Raw genomic sequence first — 16,929 nt, 5'->3', positions numbered from 1 at the left:
GCTATTGATTTCCATTCAAATTAGTCATTGCTGTTCTCTTCAGTACTTCAGAAGAGTCATATTTTTGAGTGATCATGGGAACTGCTCATGTCATTGATCGAGGTAAAGTGTGAGCTTGTTCTCCATGAATTATTCAAAATGACAGATATCTGACTCTCAGGAGTCTAGGCGGAAGTGTTGCAGTCTTTCTAATGCTGCTGCTGTTGTTGTTGTTGCTTTGCTTCTTTTTTTTTGCGTTGCCAAATGTGTGTGTGTCTGTGTGTGTGTGTGTGTGTGATGTATGTGTGGTTGTTTGTTTATTTGTGTGTGTGTGTGTGTGTATGTGTGTTTCTTTGTTTGAGTGTTGTGCAACACTGTAATACATCATCCTTAATGCTGCCCAGACAGTGACGATCTGTTATCCTGAGATTTCACCGACTGACAGCCTGAATAGGGATTTTGCCTAGATACTAGTCCAGACTGGACCCTAATGCACTCAGAGACAATGGCCCACGAGGCCTGGTTCCTCTGTGACAGTGTGGTGAACTAGCTAGGCTTTCTGTAATTTGCATACATAGTTAGGTTATCTGCAGGTTGCTTCAGGAAGATGACCTTAACTGAACATGCTACTCATTATGAATTGAAGGTTACACTAGAGAAATACTCAGAGCAGAATATAGCTACTGTAGACACTACTGGACCATATCAAATACGATATTAAAAGATTTTCTTTTAACAACTGGTATTGATAAATCTGAATGTGGAATCTTAAGATATTTTGTCACATCTTGTCTCGGCGTCTGGCTCATGCCTCGCGTCCTCCTCCCCCAGGTACGTCTGTGATGCAGGTGACAGCCACAGACGCCGATGACCCCACCTATGGCAACAGTGCCAGGCTGGTGTACAGCATCCTTCAGGGGCAGCCCTACTTCTCAGTGGAACCTCAGACCGGTAAGTGACACGAGAATAGGACTAACTAATAACCACGTATGTCGGCCTATCTACCCACGGTGGCCTTCCCTGTGTTCTGGGCTGCAGTGCTGCTAGGGAGTTTTAGTGTGGGCCAGCCCTGCAGTGCCATGGCGTATGTCCAAGGCAGAGTCTGTGTGTACCTGGCCTCTGCCAAACAGACGTGACTCACCGCCAGATCAGAGGCAATATCCTGGTTCAACACAGTGCATCATGGGAACCCGAGCATCGACAGCCAAAGAGAGAACAGAGAAAATGGGAGGAGAGAGATTGAGAGTCTGAGTAGAAGAGAGAGAGAAAATCCTACTCATAAACCAAAGCTGTATATTTGACTGGATCCTGTCCAATGCTTACATTTCTAATTTGTTTTGAGCTTATCTGCGTTTCATGCACAAGCGCAGCTAAATATCACAGGAGAACCCCTCTCCTTGTCATATTCTCATGTGATGCTAACACTGCCAGTTAGCTTTCAGAAAAAGAGGGGTGGGAATCAAGGATTCAAAAAAAAAAGGAGAGAGAGAGCAGAGAACAAGCACTTCACATTTTCACAAGCTAGGATGTTTTTTTTTTTCTTTTTCTGATCAGTGCTAGCTTGGTGTTAGCATGCCACCCCCTCCCCCTGACTCCACTCTCTCTAAATGTGGTTAATTAGCTGGTGTGTTGATGGACAGCGACATGGCATCTGTCACTGTGGGTTTCCACATAGGCCTGATGTCCCCTAATGCCTTTCTTCTCCCTCTGGGCGTGTATGTTGCCCTGAAAATTTTAATAACGACAACAATTTATGTAATTTAAAGTTTATCTGTTCATCAATGGATAATGTCGTAACAGTATTTTTTTTTCTTCTCACTAGTAATAGATGGCTCAGGGCATATCCAAAGGAAACCCAGTCTGTTTGTATAAATTAAGGCACACCTTGTGATGTTTCCTGTAATTTATGGCATTTTATATATTTTTTTCTTACAGGTATAATCAGAACTGCTCTGCCTAACATGGACCGCGAGGCACGTCAGGAGTACGATGTGGTCATCCAGGCCAAAGACATGGGGGGTCACATGGGGGGACTGTCAGGGACCACCGAGGTCAAAATCACCCTGACAGACGTGAATGATAACCCACCCAAGTTCCCCCAGAGTGAGTCAGACTTCCTGCCTTCTCCCTCTTTTACTTACTCTCTGTTGTCTCTTCCTTACATGTCAGGTTTAATGGCGTGGCCCCCCTTACTCCCGCTCGCTTCTTTCATCCCTCCCTATCTACTCTCTCTCTCTCTCTCTCTCTCTCTCTCTCTCTCTCTCTCTCTCTCTCTCTCCCTCCCTCCCCCTCTCTCTCTCTCTCTCTCTCTCTCTCTCTTTCTCAATCTCTCTTTGTCTCCCTCTCTCCCTCTCGCTCTCTCGCTTTATCTTTGACTTTCACCCCCTCTGTCTGTCCTTCTCTTTCTTCTCAATCTGTACCTTCAACCGTGAGCCTGGGCTTGCGTCAGCGTGGTGTGTGCCGTGTTCTTCCTGAGGGGACAGCTCTGCTTTTAGCTAGTCTAGCACCCCTCCCCCCATCCTACACCACCCCACCAGCCACCCCGACTCCTCCAGCCCCCAGCGCCGCAACAACATTGACTTGTCAAATAGGCGAGGCAGATTCTCCCTGGAGACCATGTCAAATTATGCTTAAACAGGAGGCAGAAACTAAATTAAAGCAGTAAAATTGTGTAATAATTAAGTTAGAGATATATATATCTGTATATAAATATATATATATATATATATATATATATATATATAATCATATACATTTACGGATATGATATTAAATCTTAATTTTTAAACAATTTTACTGCACTCGTGGGAGATCTAGTGACAGCCAATCTTGTGAGCGATAAAAAGTTGTGAAATATTTACAGTGTTTGTGTCGGTATTTAAGAGTGAGAAAGAGGGAGAGAGGGGGAGAGAAGGAAAGAGACTGAGAGAGAGAGAGATGGTGTAGGAATCAGAGGCAGAGTTGTGCAGCTCTAAACAGCAAGCTAAGCACATAGATTTTATCCTTCTCGTGTAGTGGAAATGGCCCACATCAATTCTCCCCATTTCTCCTAGTGTGTGGAGGCGAGGAAAGGCAAAGGCCTTATCCCTCAGAGCCCCATGCTGTTTTTTTTTTTTTTTTTTTTTTTTTCCTGCTTTCAGCAGAAAGCCTTCTGGCTGCAGTTCAGCAGCCCTGGTGCACTGGTGCACTTGGAGGGAAAATAGGACATTCAAGTATTAGAGGTACTCTATAGTCATTGGTCGAGTAAGGATCGTCTGAGAAACTTTAACTTCAACTTTGTTTCATTCCGATAGCACATTGAAGTACTCAAGTAAGGAGGAGTATGAACAAGTAAGGAGGAGTATGAATAAGGACATTTTTCATTTCATAATGCCATCATCTTTTTGAAGTGACATCCTTCCCACTTGTATAGGACCTTGAACATAAACCTGGTTATAGACTCAGACAAAGATCTGGGAAGATCTGTATTTACACCGAGACGGTGGCGTACACTACATTGTGGAGTCTGATGAAAGTACTAGCTCTTTTACAAGGTTAGCGCTCTGTTAGAGGCCTCATTTCCCTGTCAGATTTTATTTCAGTTGAAGCTTTTGGCCCTTAATACGTAAAAGGCAGAGCAGACTGGTAGGACACCATATGCACTGCTAGTGCTTTGCTTCAATCACAGGCAGGTGTCAGCACCCCTGCAGCCACAATCAGGCAAGCATGGTTGCATGCACACACCCACACAATAATTGACACACCCACACATACGCTCACATACAGTACACATTGACACACACAGGCGCACATTCCGTAAACAGGCTACTACAAACGCATTCAGGTTCACGCTGTAGAAGTAAATTTGTCCTTTTGTAAAGGCCCACAGGTGCTCGCTCCTCACAGGAACTGTTCCAAAGATTTCTCTGCAAGAGAGTATTACTAAGCCATTCTTTATAAATCAAGACTTTCAGGACGTCGGCATACCATCTCTAACACTGAATGAACCAGTTGAGCTTTGTCAAGCTGTAGGATATGTAACATAGGAAGTTGTGTTCTCCACACACGGTATCATAAACCTAAAAACCTGATGTTTTCATGGAGGATGTTGTTGTCCAGAGATGCTGGCCCCTCCTCTCTCAAATCCCCCCCCCCCCCCCCTTAATTCAGCCCCACAGTTTATTACCAGTAATACTTAACCGGATTGGATTATGTCTGACTAACGATGTGTCATTTTTTTTCTTCAGGTGTGTACACCATGTCTGTGTCCGAGGACAAGGTCCCAGGGGAGGAGGTTGGCCGTCTGAAAGCCAAGGACCCCGACCTGGGGGAGAACGGCCTGGTGACGTACCGCCTGGTGGAGGGCGACGGCATGAGCGTGTTTGAGATCTCCACTGATTCACAGAGCCGCGAGGGAGTGATTAAGCTGAAAAAGGTGAGAGAGGGAGGGAGGGAGGGAGGGAGGGAGGGAGGGAGGGTGGGAGGGAGGGAGGGAGGGAGGGAGGGAGGGAGGGAGGGAGGGAGGGAGGGAGGGAGGGAGGGAGGGAGGGAGGGAGGGAAGGAGGGAGGGAAGGAGGGAGGGAGGGAGGGAGGGAGGGAGGGAGGGAGGGAGGGAGGGAGGGAGGGAGGGAGGGAGGGAGGGAGGGAGGGAGGGAGGGAGGGAGGGAGGGAGGCTGTGTGGGAGATGGTGTGAGGACGAGGTCATCTGCCTTCAAGTTCCTTCCTACCGTCACGGTGTAGGCGCTGTCTGAGGCGTGCGACATTACTGGGAGGGGAAGCTCACCCAGTGTTGTTCTTTTGGAGGTGTGATTCACTGGAACACAGGCATGTGTTTGATTGTGGAAGGGATTGCGGGTGTATCACATGTGCAGAAGCGCATGTAATCACTGAAAGACAGCAGAAGAAATAACATAATAACTAGACAGATGTGTATGTGTGTGTGTGTGTGTGTGTGTGTGTGTGTGTGTGTGTGTGTGTGCGACTGCAGCCGAGGAATAGAGTGAGAGAGAGACAGATCAAGTGGAATGGTGGAGAGAAGAGAAAGAAGAGGCTAGGAGAGGAGAAAAGAAGAGGAGAGGATAGAGGAGAGGAGTAAGGAGGAGAGGAGTAAAGGGAAGAGGATAGATGGAGAGTGATTTTTCACTGTTCCGCTCTGTGATTGCGATGACACTGCCTCAGTTTCTTATCATGTCTGGGATGAGCATTGACTTTCATGGCTGGGTCTCTGGGCAAGGGAGCTCATCTCTGCACTGTGACTGTGGGCCAGCTTCTAGTGGCCCTGCTCTGCTGACACACACACACACACACACACACACACTGTCTCTCTGTCTCTCTGTCTCTCTCTCTCTCTCTCTCTCTCTCTCTCTCTCTCTCTCTCTCTCTCTCTCTCTCTCTCACACTCTCTCTCTCTCTCTCTCTCTCTCTCTCTCTCTCTCTTTCTCTCTCTCTCTGCTCACATATTCAAGCTGTTCTGCTCCGGCTGGCTGTGCTCCAGGCCTGAGATTCTGCCTACATTCACTGACCTCGGGAGGTCAACCTTGCACAGCAGTACACTCTGCCACCTCTGGGGGCTCTCTGCCATCATGATGACTAGACCACGAGCTGCTTGACAGTCTGCCTCAGCTGCAATGTATCACTATTCATTTAAGATGGATAATTTGGACGTCACACCTCACTGTGTGTGTCTGTGTGTGTGTGTAATATTTCAGTGTGTGTATTTTCTGTGTCCGTGTGTGGGTGTTATCACGGGTAAGGGTAGTTACTTGGATAATGTGCTGCCCAATGAATCATGACTGAGGATTATGCCAGGTAAGCCAGAACAGCGGCCATTGAAATGCATCAAATGTCCGTGTAAACATCGTCCTCCCTGGTCTCGCGTATCCACGGGGATCAGGCAGGCGGCTGAGCTCATCTCACAACTCATTTCCATAACAGAGCCACAACAATCACAATAAGTGTTACCAAAGCAGGGTAATGGAAACCGTGGCTTGGGAAAGGTGAAGAATTGAATCAGAGGGAAATTATAGTTTGACGCAAGGGTGAGAGCGCGGGGGTGATTAAAGTGTGTCTGTGTGTGTATACGGGGGGTGGGGGGGGGGGGGTAATTGTTCTCAGTGCTCGGTGCTGTCAAACACCAGCCCCCCACAAGAGACATTCCCATCTGATGGGAAGCCTGTGTGAGAAGGCTGAATGGGTAGGGGGTGGGGGGCAGGTGGTGGAGGGAGGGAGGGAGAAAGACAGACAATAGAACTTGCCGGCAACAATCAGTTTGATGCAACACTGCTCCACTCAATAACATAATGCCTGCCTGATACACCTCTTGGGAAATCATCACCTTTGGCTCTTCAAAGCATGTTCAAAATTAAAGTCGAAATTACTGACGGAATAGCCGGGGTTTTAATCAACTATTCTGTTTCAACTGCAGGCTAACGGTGCATGCTGAATATTAAGGAGAGGCCCAGCATTATTGTGAATATTATCTACCACTGATTAGTTTCAGCTAGCAAATGATTAAGTGCCAAAAAAGAAAGGGGTGTTGAGAGAGAGAGAGACAGAGTTGGGACGAAAAAGGAGAGAAAGGGGGAAACACGTGACAGGGAGAAGGAAGACAAAGCGAGGCATAAGGGGAGAGAGAGAAAGAGAGAGAGAGAGAGAGAGAGAGAGAGAGAGAGAGAGAGAGAGAGAGAGAGAGAGAGAGAGAGAGAGAGAGAGAGAGAGAGAGAGAAGGTGTGCGGGGAAGGAGGGAGGTTGTCAGGAGACAGTAAGATCCAACCTGTGAGAGGAAAGAACTGGGTCATGCTTGTTTCCACTGTTGGCAGCTTAATTAAAGAAATGCAGAACAAAAAACTGAAGGGAGAAAAACAGACGTAGCGAAGCAACTGAAAATCAATTGCAAGACAGACAGCCTGCCTGTGTGTGTGTACATTGTTCTGCATGTGCTAGGACGTCGGTGTATGCTATGGATGTACTGCATGTGTGTTTGTGATATTGCATGTCTGTGTAGTAAGTCCTTCAAGTCACAAAGTGTTCAAACTCTTTTGGTTGCGATGATGAATGGAGTCTGAGGCATTGTCGTCCAGAAGCAAGACAGATGGAGAGGATAGGAGGGGCGGGGCCAGGAGGGGCACGGTCAGAGATGACATTGGTCCCCTCTGGACCCTCTGGCCGGGTCAGGACTCCGTGTGTGTCCACTGCATGTGGCAATATTGTCTATCAGATTAAATGTGTGATTTCGGTACAACTGAATACACTTGTGATGGCTATTAGGATGGATGGAAGGAGTTAATAAAGGATGTTCTGAGAAGAACTCAACTAAACAAGCCTTGGTGGCATGTCCCTCTTCCATTGACCGTGCACAGGGTGTTCTCTATGCTGTCGCAACAGCGCCCTCTAGCATCTCACTGTTATACAGGCGAACAGTCTTTGTAATGCCACAGCACAGAGGGGAGGAAAATGTTTTATGATCCGAAATCCAATTTCCTTGCTATGAGTTAATGTTGTACACCAACTAATTAAACGGGTTCTCAAACCCACTGTCTTGATTTGGCAAATCAGTATTCATTCATGCATTTATGTAGAGGATGGTCATCCATTGAATTGCTCATTTCCCAATCAATACCTCTGGTAGATGTGTAACCCCACCATCCTCCCACACCTTCCTCTTGCTCTCTCTTCCTTGGCAGCCGGTGGATTTTGAATCAAAGAGGGCATACACACTGAGAGTGGAGGCGTCCAACACACACCTTGACCCTCGCTTCATAGCCTGGGGTCCCTACAAGGACAGCGCGACTGTAAAGGTCATGGTGGAAGATGCAGATGAGCCTCCCGTGTTCATGGCGCCCAACTACAGCTTTGAGGTGGAGGAGAATGCGCCGGAAGGCACTGCGGTGGGCCGCGTGCACGCCAAGGACACGGATGTAGCAAACAACCCGGTCAGGTACGCGAGTGAGCAACAGGAATGCTTTTATTGTCAATCAGATGCAGATCAAATCAACCGTATTCCCTGTGTAAATATATTTGGCAGGACAAAAACGAATTAACGATTAACCCTGATTGCTTCAAAATGCTTTGGTGTACAGCTCACGCAATGCTTTGACAAGCTGCTCGATATTTAAATCAATCATTGAATTAATAAGGCCATTTTTTTCACAATTGTTCACAGATACATGATTCCTCGCTACACGGATGTGGAACAGTTCTTTAGTATCAGTCCGGAAGACGGTATGATTCGGACCACAAGACCACTGGACCGGGAGAACCAGGCCTGGCACAACATCTCTGTCAGTGCCACAGAGATTGGTAGGCCTTAACCCACGGACCAAACAAACCGACAACACAAAACTAGAGATGGTACACACTCGACGGTTGACTATCAGCAAACATTAAACGTAAAATATCAGAGTAGAGTAGTGTGAGCTAGGTTCAGTGGATACTTAGTTTGAACACTCTAGGCATGGTGAGTTGAGCATCTACAATGCACACATGGGGGACTAACTAAATCAAGCTTTGGTGAAATGAAAGGCCTGGGTTTTGAATAGCTGAGAGGCCAGGGTTGGGCGTCTAGCCACTGTGTCCCAGCCTGGGGCTCCACCCTAGGGTTCTGTGGGCCGGCAGACGCCAGCCTGCCAGATGTTTCCAGAAGCGATGACCACAGAGAGGCCCTCCGAGGAGAAATTACTAGTTCCAAACAGCTTTGAGATTGCAGCTATGTCTTTCTTTGTCTAAATGACTCCATAGTTTGTGGGTTTTCAGTTTTAGTCTTTAAGTGTATGTGGACACAGTAACATTCCAGGGCTGTTGTGAAAATCAATTCATGCATTGAAAACAAAATGAATGTCAGGAAAAGAGATCAAACCGCTCTGTTGTAATATTCATGATGTTTTCTGTGCAGTCAACAGGTCTGGGTTGTTTGGCATTCCAATCACACACTGCTCAACCACTGTCTCCATTTTGTCTCCTTTTACTTTCCGCCATTTTCAACTGTATACAACGTCATAAACCTCGACGTGTAGGCGCCAATACACTTAAAAGGCTAATGTGTTTGTTTCTTTATGGTCCTTTTTTATGTTTGTTGGCTTGCCCAGGCGGACATCACCAAGATACCAAAGTCCGTGTCAACATCAAAGTCAAAGACGTAAACGACAACGCCCCAGAGTTTGCCACCCAGAACGAGGTCCTGGTGTGTGAGAACGTCACTCCGGGCAAAGTAAGTCTCACCTCGACATACACATTCACTAGCCTCCAGTGAAACATGAACATTTCTCATGAGTTTGAAAACTGGTATACTTTGATTTTCTGTACCATATTAGTGTGCTGCATACGACAGATGGACCGAGATGTGTGAACGTGACCGTTTGCCCGTGTGAGCGAGAGAGTAGGAGTTCACATGGTGGTGAGAGTGGTGTGTAACCAGGTGTGTGTTATCTGCTCTGTAGCTGATTGAGACAGTGAGTGCAGTGGACAAGGACGAGATGGCTCACAGGCAACACTTTCACTTTAGCCTTGCTGCAGAGGCAGTCAATAACCACAACTTCTCCCTCAAAGACAACAGAGGTGGGTGTCCTTCCCCGCACACATAAACACACACTCACAAACACACACAAAGGCAATCGTTCACCACACCATGTACATCCTATTCGTCAACGGGATAAAAGCACACATTTCTTTGGAACTTCTATCCCATCTCTGCAAGGGACAGGCGGATGGTAAAAACACACCTGGTGTCAGTACAGTGACAAGCACTGCTTCAGTCAGGGGATCAAATGCCTGCTAGGTTTCAGTCCTAACAGATGCTGGTTTGATCCCATGAGTCTACAGGAGCCAGGGTATATCACCTGGGTTTCTTCTCCCCACATCAAACCAGTTCTCTTCACTTCAGATCCAGATGGGCTTTTTTTACCCACTTGAGCATGTAATATAATCTAGCAGGTGTCTGTAGACATGATCTGACGTTTCATCTGAGGCTTGCACAAACACACACATACAAACAGACATTCGATACTGTGCACACACACACCCGCACACACACACCCACATCCTCCGGTCGCCTCCTCCCCTATTCATTAGGCTGGTGTGTCTCTTTGGCCTCACAGCCTCTCCGTCTGTGTCGAAGCCCTGCTGGATCAGTTTTCAGGCTGGTGATTTCATTAGCTGCAACTCTTGCTATCCCACTGTGCAATTAGGTAGAGGGTGAGGGGAAGTAGAATGAGATGACACTGCAGCAGAGACCAAAAGAGAGAGAGAGGGGGGGGGGGAGGGAGAGAGAGAGAGAGAGAGAGAGAGAGAGAGATAGAGAGAGAGATAGAGAGAGAGAGAGAGCGAAAAGAAAAGAAAAGAAAGGGGAGAGTTCCTCCACTCTCCTCTGGCAGCCTCTGGGGCCTCCGGGCGGATGAGGAGATGACTCTCCATCTGTCCAGCGACCACTCTCTATCCCAAACACACACTCACACACTGATGCTCACTCTGCCAGGGGGTCTGCTGGCTGGTTGGGAAGCACCTGTATTATATATATATATATATATATATATACTGTAATGGGATGGTGTGATGTCAAGTGAGCGAGCAGGTTCAGTATATACGGTACCTGTTAGCTGTCATGTAGTTGCGTTAGAGGTCTGAACAGAGAGTTGTAGAATGCCGCTCTGGGTTCAGAGTTCACTTGAGGCTCCATAAGGTTGTGGCTGGTGGAGAGGAGGAATTTACCGAGGACTGTGTTTCTGACAGAGCAGAGACACCTTCCAGGGATGATATCCATGTGCTGTCTATCCAGGGAAATGATCATGAGGTATCTCTCTGTCTTGAGCCCCTTCTCCTTCCCTCCATCATCCCACCATCCTTTGTCCTAGCCATGTCCACTGGATGGCCATCATCCATCAGCCTTGTTGACAGACTCCTCTAACTCTCCTAATAGCGCGTCATCATAAACAAGCCTCTCTCTGGGTTGAAACATGCTCTGATTAGAGCCGCATATTTCTGGGACATTTGAGGACTACGTCGTCACGGTGTGAATCACAATTCCAGAGACGTTCAGTGGCTGGCATCAGTTGTTCTGCAGTGTCATAGCACTCAAAGTTGTTACTCTGCTGTAATGATGCATCACACACTCACATCAGCAAGTGCTGCTCTCTGTCTTGGCTGTCATCACTAGGACTGTCAGGCTCATAAGCGTTAGGCATACTGAACAGGGGAATACAAATTAGTTAATTGCTGCTTTATATATATATATATATATATATATATATATATATATATATATTTTATGTTGAGTAGAGAGCGTTTGAGAAATTGGGAGGCGTTGAGAAAGGGCAAGTTGGTCCATTTGATCTACTCTAATGAGGGAAACAAGCTTGTTAGAGTCCTGTTGTTTAGAAGCTCCAGTTAGGACTTTGAATCACGTCTGTCTCCCAGGATACTTTCAGGTGAACATTGTAGCTTAAACAGGAGCACAGGCATCTTCTACTGTTTTGGCAATGCTCCTTTAAGTGACTACAATCACTATTATTTTGTGAGACACACACTTCTGGATATGGCTCTGAAACAGACCGATTTGGCATGTTATACTGAGAGGCAGTTGTAACATTCTGACGGGCATTCTGACTGGATGAATGTGGGTAAAACTCATTAACATATACTTGCTAGACTTGAGAGGATACACATACTACATAGCTTTGTCATGGTAATGCCATGTCAACAAAAAAAACAGCACCTGTAAAGATCTCATAAAGAAACGACACAGTTTAAGACATAACGGCTACAGACAGTGTGTAGCTTCAGCCGGTAGCCACAACAGCGATCCTTTTGCTGGGCGATGATAACCCCCTGGCCGGGAATGATGTAGAAGTGTAATAGATTGGCGGGATTGATAGGAGTATATCCAGGAGTTTCATTTGGCGCATGCAGCATACAGTAGTTGGGCTATTAGGAGACCTCAGGTTTCTGGAGAGTGAAGGAGAGAGAGTGCAAGGCTGGGGTGCCAAAGGTAAAGCAAGGAGGAGGAGGGCTTTTGGGGGGGGGTGGAAATGAGTAAGTCACAGGCACATAAATGAACTCACTCCATCTCCGGCCCTGACTGCGACCTTGTACCTTGTACCAGAGTCAAGGGAGGGAGAAATGGAAGGGGGGAGAGAGAGGGCGAGAAGATAAGCAGAGAGCTAGTCAGAGAGAGAGAGAGAGAGAGAGAGAGAGAGAGAGAGAGAGAGAGAGAGAGAGACAGAGGGGAAAAAAGAGAGGTAAAGCATTGGCATCCCTCCAGTCTCAAATAAAACCAATACAGCTACCTCCACTGGAGCTTTGATTACACTTCCAGAAGCTGATAAATGTTCACAGTATTAAACATGAATTTAATATCGGGAGATTCGCGCCTCATTGCTTTCCTCCAGGGCTATACGTCTGCCTCCTACTGCCTGCTGAACTGCCTGGATAAGTAAAAGTCTTCAGTTAGAAGCAGGGCTGTGTGAAGCACCGTGTACACTACCAGATAAAAACCTCCTTTTAGAACAAGAGTTTAGTGTCACGCTCTTCTCTTTGTGTGTCTCTCCTTCTGCTTGCCCTCATTGGAAGGGCACCACATGGAGTGCTTAGGGAAGGTGTGATCATTGGTCAGGTATTTTAGGATGCAAAAAAGGATTTCATGCTAGGATTTCACGCAAGTCATTCACTTTCAACATCTCGTTTCATAAGTCCCCACTGTCCTCCATCTTCACAGATAGCACAGCCAGCATATACGTGACCCGGAAAGGGTTCAGCAGGATGACCCAGGACGTGTACTTCCTGCCTATTGAGATCAACGACAACGGCATGCCCCCCTTGAGCAGCACCAACACCCTGACCATCCGCGTGTGCAGCTGTGACAGCAAGGACACCATCCTGTCCTGCAATGTGGAGCCTCACATCCTTCCTGCTGGACTCAGTACTGGAGCTCTCATCGCCATTCTGGCCTGTATCGTCATTCTACTGGGTGAGAAGGACTACTCATGGTTCACTACCCCAATATTACAACTTTATACATTTTGCGTAACATTTTATGAATTTCTTACCCACCGATGGAAAAGTCTCTTTTGACATTGTCTGACTGAGAAATTATGTAAGGATATTTTCTAAATTCAAAACTGAGAAGCCTTAAATAGGCTTTTATTGAGCATACCCCCGCAAAAGAAAACAAAAATGTATAGGCCATATGTTCTACACTAATTTATGTTTACCCAATGTTTCCACGTTTCCAAAAGTCACAGAGGAGTTGATTAATTTATGGAATAGAATAATGGTGTTAAGTGTTTGCTTTACAAATTTTCTTCACTTAATTAAATATTAACTATATATTTAGCAACTACCTTACCCCTAAGTGGAGAAAAACATATTTTTCCTCTGAAGCCTAGTGTTTCTATCCATAGACATTTTTATATTTTTCTGAATGGGAGGTTCTTAGTTACAGTAGATTCCCAGTTTTGAGAATATGTTAGTCTGACTGACACACTTCCGTGTCACTGTCTCCCTGCAGCGATTGTGGTCCTGTTTGTAGCGCTGCGACGCCAGAAGAAGGAACCTCTCATTGTGTTTGAGGAAGAGGACATCCGTGAGAATATCATCACCTACGACGACGAGGGAGGTGGCGAAGAGGACACCGAGGCCTTCGACATTGCCACGCTCCAGAACCCTGACGGCGCCAACGGCTTCCTGCCCCGTAAGGACATCAAGCCAGAGTTACAGTTTCCCATGAGGCCCGGCAGCCGTCCCATGGCCAACAGTGTGGATGTGGACGACTTCATCAAGACACGCATCGCGGATGCCGACTGCGACCCGACCGCCCCGCCCTACGACTCTATCCAGATCTATGGCTATGAGGGGCGGGGTTCCATCGCCGGGTCGCTAAGTTCCCTGGAAACAGTGACCACAGATTCAGACCTGGACTATGACTACCTCCAGAGCTGGGGCCCGCGCTTCAAGAAGCTGGCCGACCTCTACGGCACCAAAGACTCTGCCGACGACAATTCTTAACAAAAGACCTCCTCCCCCTCCCGACCCTTGTTTCCAAGCCAACTCTTTCTCTCCTCCTTCTCTTTTGAGCGCCATCTCTCTATTTCACTCTCCACTGACTGATGTGTGGCGCTTTAAGTTTACTATAAGTATACAACAAGTTCTATTTATAGTAAACTTTGTTGTAAGTATGTGTGAAGTATACTTACAGTATACTATATACCTGATTTTAGGTCTGCGAAATGGTCCTGAGAGAAAGTGAGAGGTATATATAAAAAAAATACATAAAAAAATACAAATGGACACTTTTGTGGGTTGTACTGGTCTAAGTATGTATGTGTGCGTGTGTGTGCGTGTGTGGGTGTGTGTGTGTGTGTGGAGAATTAACACATGCATAATGTTTGTGGTGATGGATCAAATAACACTTGGTATTACACTTTAGTTGTCATGTATAGGTTACAATAGGATTGATGGGGTTTGGGAAGTCCTTCACAGAGAGATGGAATTGTTCATACTGTGAATGAGCTCACTCACAAGAGGACTTGTTGGTTGCCTTATATGTAAAAAAAAAAATAAGAAAAAAACTTAAGAGAACAACAACTAACTGAGACTGGTTGGCTCCTGTAGCACCTCCGTCTTAGAAACAGAGTATCTTTGGTAAATAGATATTCTCTTTTTTTACTCCCTGAGGAAGATGGATTGGACAAGAAAAGAGGCAGTATTTAGTTTTTTTTTCACAAATCTGGAGAGAGCGAGGAAATCCCCTCTTCCTGCCCAATTTCACCAATGATCAATCACAATGAGAAACCTGTGAGCTCAAAAAACGCCTTAAATGGACACTCTTGCAACGCAGTGCATTTTTTTAACTTGGAAAATATATCCTAAAGCAAGCTAAAGTCCATATAACGTCTGTACAGTACAATGTGCAAATATGTCTCTTGAGGATCAAACCTGCGCCTATAGGTTCTTGTAAAATCTCCTTTTTTATTAGTATTATTATTGTTATTATTATTATTATTATTGATTTTTTGTTTCTTCTTATTTCTCATTTTATTTTATTTTGGCTTATGTTATTCTCCCTTGTTGAGAAAAATAGCAATCTGTCTTGTCGCAGTGAATGACGCCTAATTTCTATGTGGATTTTATGGTACCTATTTGTACAATTTTAAAAGTTCTTATTTTAGTATACATGCAGATATCAGTATTTCAACCTGTAAGAAAATGTTACAGCATCACACTTATATTTTATGAACATTGTATTGTTGCTTTATTATGTGCTTCAATCTAGGAAGCGACAAACTTTGAAATAAATGCTCTTTTTATAAAATGATTGATGGTGTTAATAAATCTGTAGTGAGAACTTCTCTATAGTGATATCTAGTTGGCCATGCTGTTAAATAGTGTTTTATACATGCTACAAACCAAGAACAGATCTGAGGATCACAGTAGGTTACTTTGGTGTAGAATACTATAATAATCTAAATATAAGATGATCTACACTCAACAAAGACAAGCCATCTCATCAGATTGTCCCAGACAAAACAGATTAGTACAATGTTTTATGATGAAATCACACAAACACACAGAACGTACACACACAGTGGTATTTATGTAAGCCTCTCACTGTGATGAATCCAGCAGTGACTCAATAAGCTATTGAGCATTTCTAGAGAAGTACTCCTTCACCCTCTCCAAGGGACATGACGTTGCTAAAGGTCACTGTGCACTTTGGAAAAACAATGACGAACAGCAGAGAGGAGAGGACAGGCAAGGTATAGTAGAGCTGAACTTCCCTGAACCTGAATGAGGCCAGGCTGGTTTGCAGTTTTCCCCTGGGGAGGGAACTAGAGCTAAACAGAAGGACACTCAACCTCTTCTTAAAATCCTGCCACACCTGCCTTCTTTCCACTTTCTACACAAACACCTTGTCAACAGACACCTTTTAAACCAGGGTCGGCTGCTCTAAGGGATGTCTAACACACTCCATCTTATTTCCTTTTACCTCACTTTTGCCTCTTAGGACAAACACATCCAAGATATCTGACCTTGGTAGAAAACTAGGTACTAAAGCCAAGCACTTCAATATCACAGTTGCTGTTGTCAGTCAAATATACATATTGTCTGGGAGCACTCAGCGATCCTTTGGCACTGTGAAAAAAAACAAAGGCTAACATGTGAGGCTGCATTCAAAATAAAGACAGCTGAGCACATTTAATCAGGGTGGTATTGCTTTTGTCATGTACGCTTTAAGCTCTGAGGACTTGTCGTCATGTCAGACCAGCAGATAACACAAGTATCATTTTGAATATCCAGGCTGGTGCAGGCATGGAGCATCCCTGTTAACTGATCAACATAGACTTCAACAGCAAATTACATCGTTTGTGGTTGTACCAACCTCGAGCCTTCAGAGGAATCTTGTTGCCTCATCTTTCATGTCATCTCTTTCCAGGAAGGCCACTGATAATTTCTAAGTGCATGTGTTCAAAAACGGACAAGATGGCTAACTCCTGCAGAGCTCTCTGGTTTTCTCAAATGTCAACACTGTTTGATTGTGAGGCTTGATGCAACACGTCTCCAAGAAGCAATTTGGCTTTCTCCATGACCGTAAACCAAGCAATAAAAACCTTCTGAACATTGTCTGTATTCGTCATTTCGACACGTTCCAACTTTTTATAGTATTCCCAGTTATTAAAGTGGATCCTCCACAGACAGCAAGTGTTCAGATTGTGAGCTCTTGAAGACTTCAGGGTCATATTGTGTGTCTGCTACTGTTCCGAGTGTGCATATCACTACAGGGCCCTTAAGTGCCTTGTGATATATGACAGTGTGCTGTCTGGCTCAGGTGTGGGGCCTCACAGACCTGACCAGGGCAGCCAGCTGCGTCGTCTCACCCTCCACTACCTGTCACTGTGCAGCGGGTGGGCCAGCCCTCTCTCTGCCCCCTCACCCGCCTCTGTAGGCCTGGGGGAGGATGGGGAGGACAGGGGGAGGGGAGGACGG

The 16,929-nt window shown here is 45.7% G+C and overlaps 1 protein-coding gene across 1 annotated transcript in view; it reads left to right on the top strand.

The window, feature by feature from the left end:
• cdh11 (cadherin 11, type 2, OB-cadherin (osteoblast)) overlaps positions 1 to 15,240 on the top strand; it is a 46,634-nt gene extending 31,394 nt beyond the window's left edge. The window contains exons 4-12 of the mRNA XM_084682198.1: positions 811 to 930; positions 1,915 to 2,082; positions 4,206 to 4,393; positions 7,641 to 7,894; positions 8,120 to 8,256; positions 9,042 to 9,163; positions 9,393 to 9,510; positions 12,662 to 12,913; positions 13,454 to 15,240. Of these exons, the coding sequence (XP_084538324.1) occupies positions 811 to 930; positions 1,915 to 2,082; positions 4,206 to 4,393; positions 7,641 to 7,894; positions 8,120 to 8,256; positions 9,042 to 9,163; positions 9,393 to 9,510; positions 12,662 to 12,913; positions 13,454 to 13,950 (1,856 nt within the window). The 3' untranslated portion in view covers positions 13,951 to 15,240. The remainder of the gene's footprint in view (positions 1 to 810; positions 931 to 1,914; positions 2,083 to 4,205; positions 4,394 to 7,640; positions 7,895 to 8,119; positions 8,257 to 9,041; positions 9,164 to 9,392; positions 9,511 to 12,661; positions 12,914 to 13,453) is intronic.
• Positions 15,241 to 16,929: the final 1,689 nt, after the last annotated feature.

Source organism: Hypomesus nipponensis, chromosome 19 (genome assembly GCF_054491055.1).
Source record: "Hypomesus nipponensis isolate SF chromosome 19, ASM5449105v1, whole genome shotgun sequence".
NCBI lineage: Eukaryota > Metazoa > Chordata > Actinopteri > Osmeriformes > Osmeridae > Hypomesus > Hypomesus nipponensis.
Note: the sequence above shows the minus strand (reverse complement) of the source record. Positions and strands in the feature narration are given on the sequence as shown.